The 2,896-nt window shown below is 44.1% G+C and overlaps 1 protein-coding gene across 1 annotated transcript; it reads right to left on the bottom strand.

The window, feature by feature from the left end:
- Positions 1-1,080: 1,080 nt before the first annotated feature.
- On the bottom strand, positions 1,081-1,983 carry LOC6615271. Its single transcript, XM_002039639.2, has 2 exons — positions 1,798-1,983; positions 1,081-1,608 (listed from the first exon to the last, which is right to left on the bottom strand). Exons 1-2 carry the CDS (start codon positions 1,859-1,861, stop codon positions 1,481-1,483), a joined length of 192 nt encoding a protein of 63 aa, XP_002039675.1. The 5' UTR covers positions 1,862-1,983; the 3' UTR covers positions 1,081-1,480.
- Positions 1,984-2,896: the final 913 nt, after the last annotated feature.

Below are 2,896 nucleotides of genomic sequence, written 5' to 3'. Positions count from 1 at the left end.
AAAAAGGACACAAGGGCGCTGTGTAATTGCTGTAATTCGTGGCCACTTAAGATGACATACATACATATACCGACAATTTGTCTGAGAAGTATCAAGTGTCCGTCGATCGGCGATCGCATTCCCTTCGAAAATAGATGAAAATAAACTATGTACAAATTGCCAACACACCGCAACGTGCAATTGCGAACGAAAACATTTCCGACAGGATATTAAGGATACTAAGTATGCTGGCGACAACTGCGAAACCTGATACTTTTGTGTGTCAACTGCCACCGCTCCAGCTAAGTATTTCAAAGAGCGCCGACCGAAGATCCTTTCCAGCTGAGACTCCTCAGAAAGGTGAGCACATTCTGCCCAGGATTCCGGCCTGCTGACTTACAAATGTGGCTAAGCTGTGCCTAATTTTATCGACTGCCAATCGCTGACAAACGACTCGTCTCCTCTGGCCGCGATTAAAGAAAGAGCAGTGTCCCGTGGTTTTTGTTTTGCCGATTCTAGCCATAATGGTTTCATGCCCGATTTGTCTGATGCGAACTCTGGGCAGTTCAGGTAGAATATATAGACAGCTGGCAGCCAATTGTGTCCTTATTAGCCAATGGTCTACCTCGACCAATTGTTGTGACCAGTATGTCTGTCGTGCTCTTTCGTATCACCATTTTTCAATCATTATAGATAATGATATAGAATAACTTCCTAACTATAATCGAAAACTAATGGAAAACGAAAAGAAAAACCCATGATCGATGGCTATATAATCGCATTTATAGCTGTTAACCAGAGCGCATAGTCTTAACTATAATAATAAATTAAATAAACAAACAAATATATCAAAACGAGCTCTGCTCGGATAACGTTGGGGAAAAAGAAATACTATTAAATTAAGTTAATCAAATGTGTGCGCTGTGAAATTAGCCAGCTGCTGGCATTCGGATTGCCTGCATTTCCACCTTGCCGCTGGCTTTTCCCGCTCACGACCACAGGCTCATAAATTATATTAATAAAAAGGCAATAGCAATAGCAACAACAACAGCAAGGAGAGTGCCAGGGGGTGGTGGGCCCATGTGTGTCATTGCTGTTAAACATTGTTTACATTTTGTTTATTAAACGACGCGGAAAACTAGGAACATTCGAAGCAAGTTGGAAGCGTGTTACCAACTATGGTATATCGGGTCACACCTGACTGCCAATTCGCTACCCCTTTTCGCTTAGCCGCCTCTATTTGATTTTAATTAAATTTCCGCAACTTTGTCACAATTTGTTTGTGTGCCTTTCAGCCCGAGTCCTTTTGGCTTGCGTGCTCCTGTTGTCGCCCTCAGCTTTGTTTGCCCAGCTCGAGCATGTGAATGTGAAAAGTCGAGCCGAGTCATTAATTGCCGGGCCAACACCTTGATTCCCCCGCCGTCTCCTTAGCTCCTTGGCACCTTGGCACATCGGGCAGGTGTCACTCGTTACGTTTGTGACGTGGAAATTTCGTTGATTCCTAGTAGTCCTCCCAAGTGAGTTTCTTGCTCAGTCGACTACCTTCAGCCAGCAGCATTTCGTCCTCTGGCTCCCGGATGTCCTCCAACCGCTGCAGGACCTGCGGCACGCGGACCAGATGAGTCCGTTCTGAAACGGAATATTTAAAAGAGAAAAATCTAAATATTGATAATGGTTTTTAAATCATATATACAGTTCTTAGACAAGCAAACCAGTACGTTCCATTTTCTAATCTTAACGCTATCTTTTAATTCCATTATTGAGCTATCTAATATTTCGAAATCCTTTTGAATAATATAAAAAGTTGTATATTCTCACCCAGTTCCTCGGATATAGAGGTTATTTTCGCCAATGGATGGTTATATTCCTCCATGTCCGCCATGCTGAAGGTGCCTGAAATTTAGTGTATTTTGAATTTGTTTTCCTCTCGAAACGAAAAGTGTTTTTCTATTGTGCGACTGGAAACGCGAGCTGACGGGAAAGGCAGTGCCTGCCTGGGAATCGATATAGATGTTCGTTCGATACTTTGATTCCGCCATTCGACTGTCTATTCAACTCGATGTCCCTTTTCGCCTGGCAGTTCATTGTGTGTGTGCCAATTATTACGCCTGATTTAATAAACTCAATTGGGCTCTTAACTGCTCTAAGTGGCTGCTAATCGTTTCGGGCAACGAAAAAACGGCGAGTGGATGGCAAAATGGAAATAAAATTGTGCGACACATCAAACGGAATGGATGACAATTGGAGCTAAAGCTCCAGCTCCAGCACCAGCACCAGCTCACCAGTCATTCAGTCTTCACTGTATTCCATCCGGCATCTTCTGTCTCGTCTCGTCTGCCGAAGGAGCCTCTTCGCGCTAAACCCACCGGAAACGGAAACGCGCCGCAAATTGCAAAGTTTGAGCAGCAGCACTCGGCTCTCCTGGCGCGCTCGGGAAAATTAATTTCATCTTCGATTCTAGCATTCTGCGGCGGGAAATTGGCAGCAATTTTCTTTGCACTCTTCGCATTTCCTTGCGATTATAATAAATGCGAATTTCCTCGGCCATTTCCTCAGCCGTTGGCACGAAAATAAATATATAAAAAAATGAGGCGTGGCTTGGAGGCGCGTAGGTCCTTTGTTTGAATCGCCGTCCACATTCATGAACTCATATTTCGATGAGCGGAGCCATTTTTTTTTCAGCTTCGTCCTGCCGAGGATTTTGGTTTTATTTTTTTGCCGCTTTCTGCATGAGCAGTTTCAAGGACATGACCGAGAATTCAAGTGCGCGGCACTTGAATAACAGAGAAATATCTAGGAGAGAAAGGCCCCGTCGAACAATAAGGCAGTGTGAAACTGTCATTTGTGCAGTGGAAAGTAGAGTTAAATCAGGCGCATAATTACCAGGACTCACGCGTGAGCATGTGTGTGTGAGCGG

This window comes from Drosophila sechellia, chromosome 2R (assembly GCF_004382195.2).
Source record: "Drosophila sechellia strain sech25 chromosome 2R, ASM438219v1, whole genome shotgun sequence".
NCBI classification, from domain to species: Eukaryota; Metazoa; Arthropoda; class Insecta; order Diptera; family Drosophilidae; genus Drosophila; species Drosophila sechellia.
Note: the sequence above shows the minus strand (reverse complement) of the source record. Positions and strands in the feature narration are given on the sequence as shown.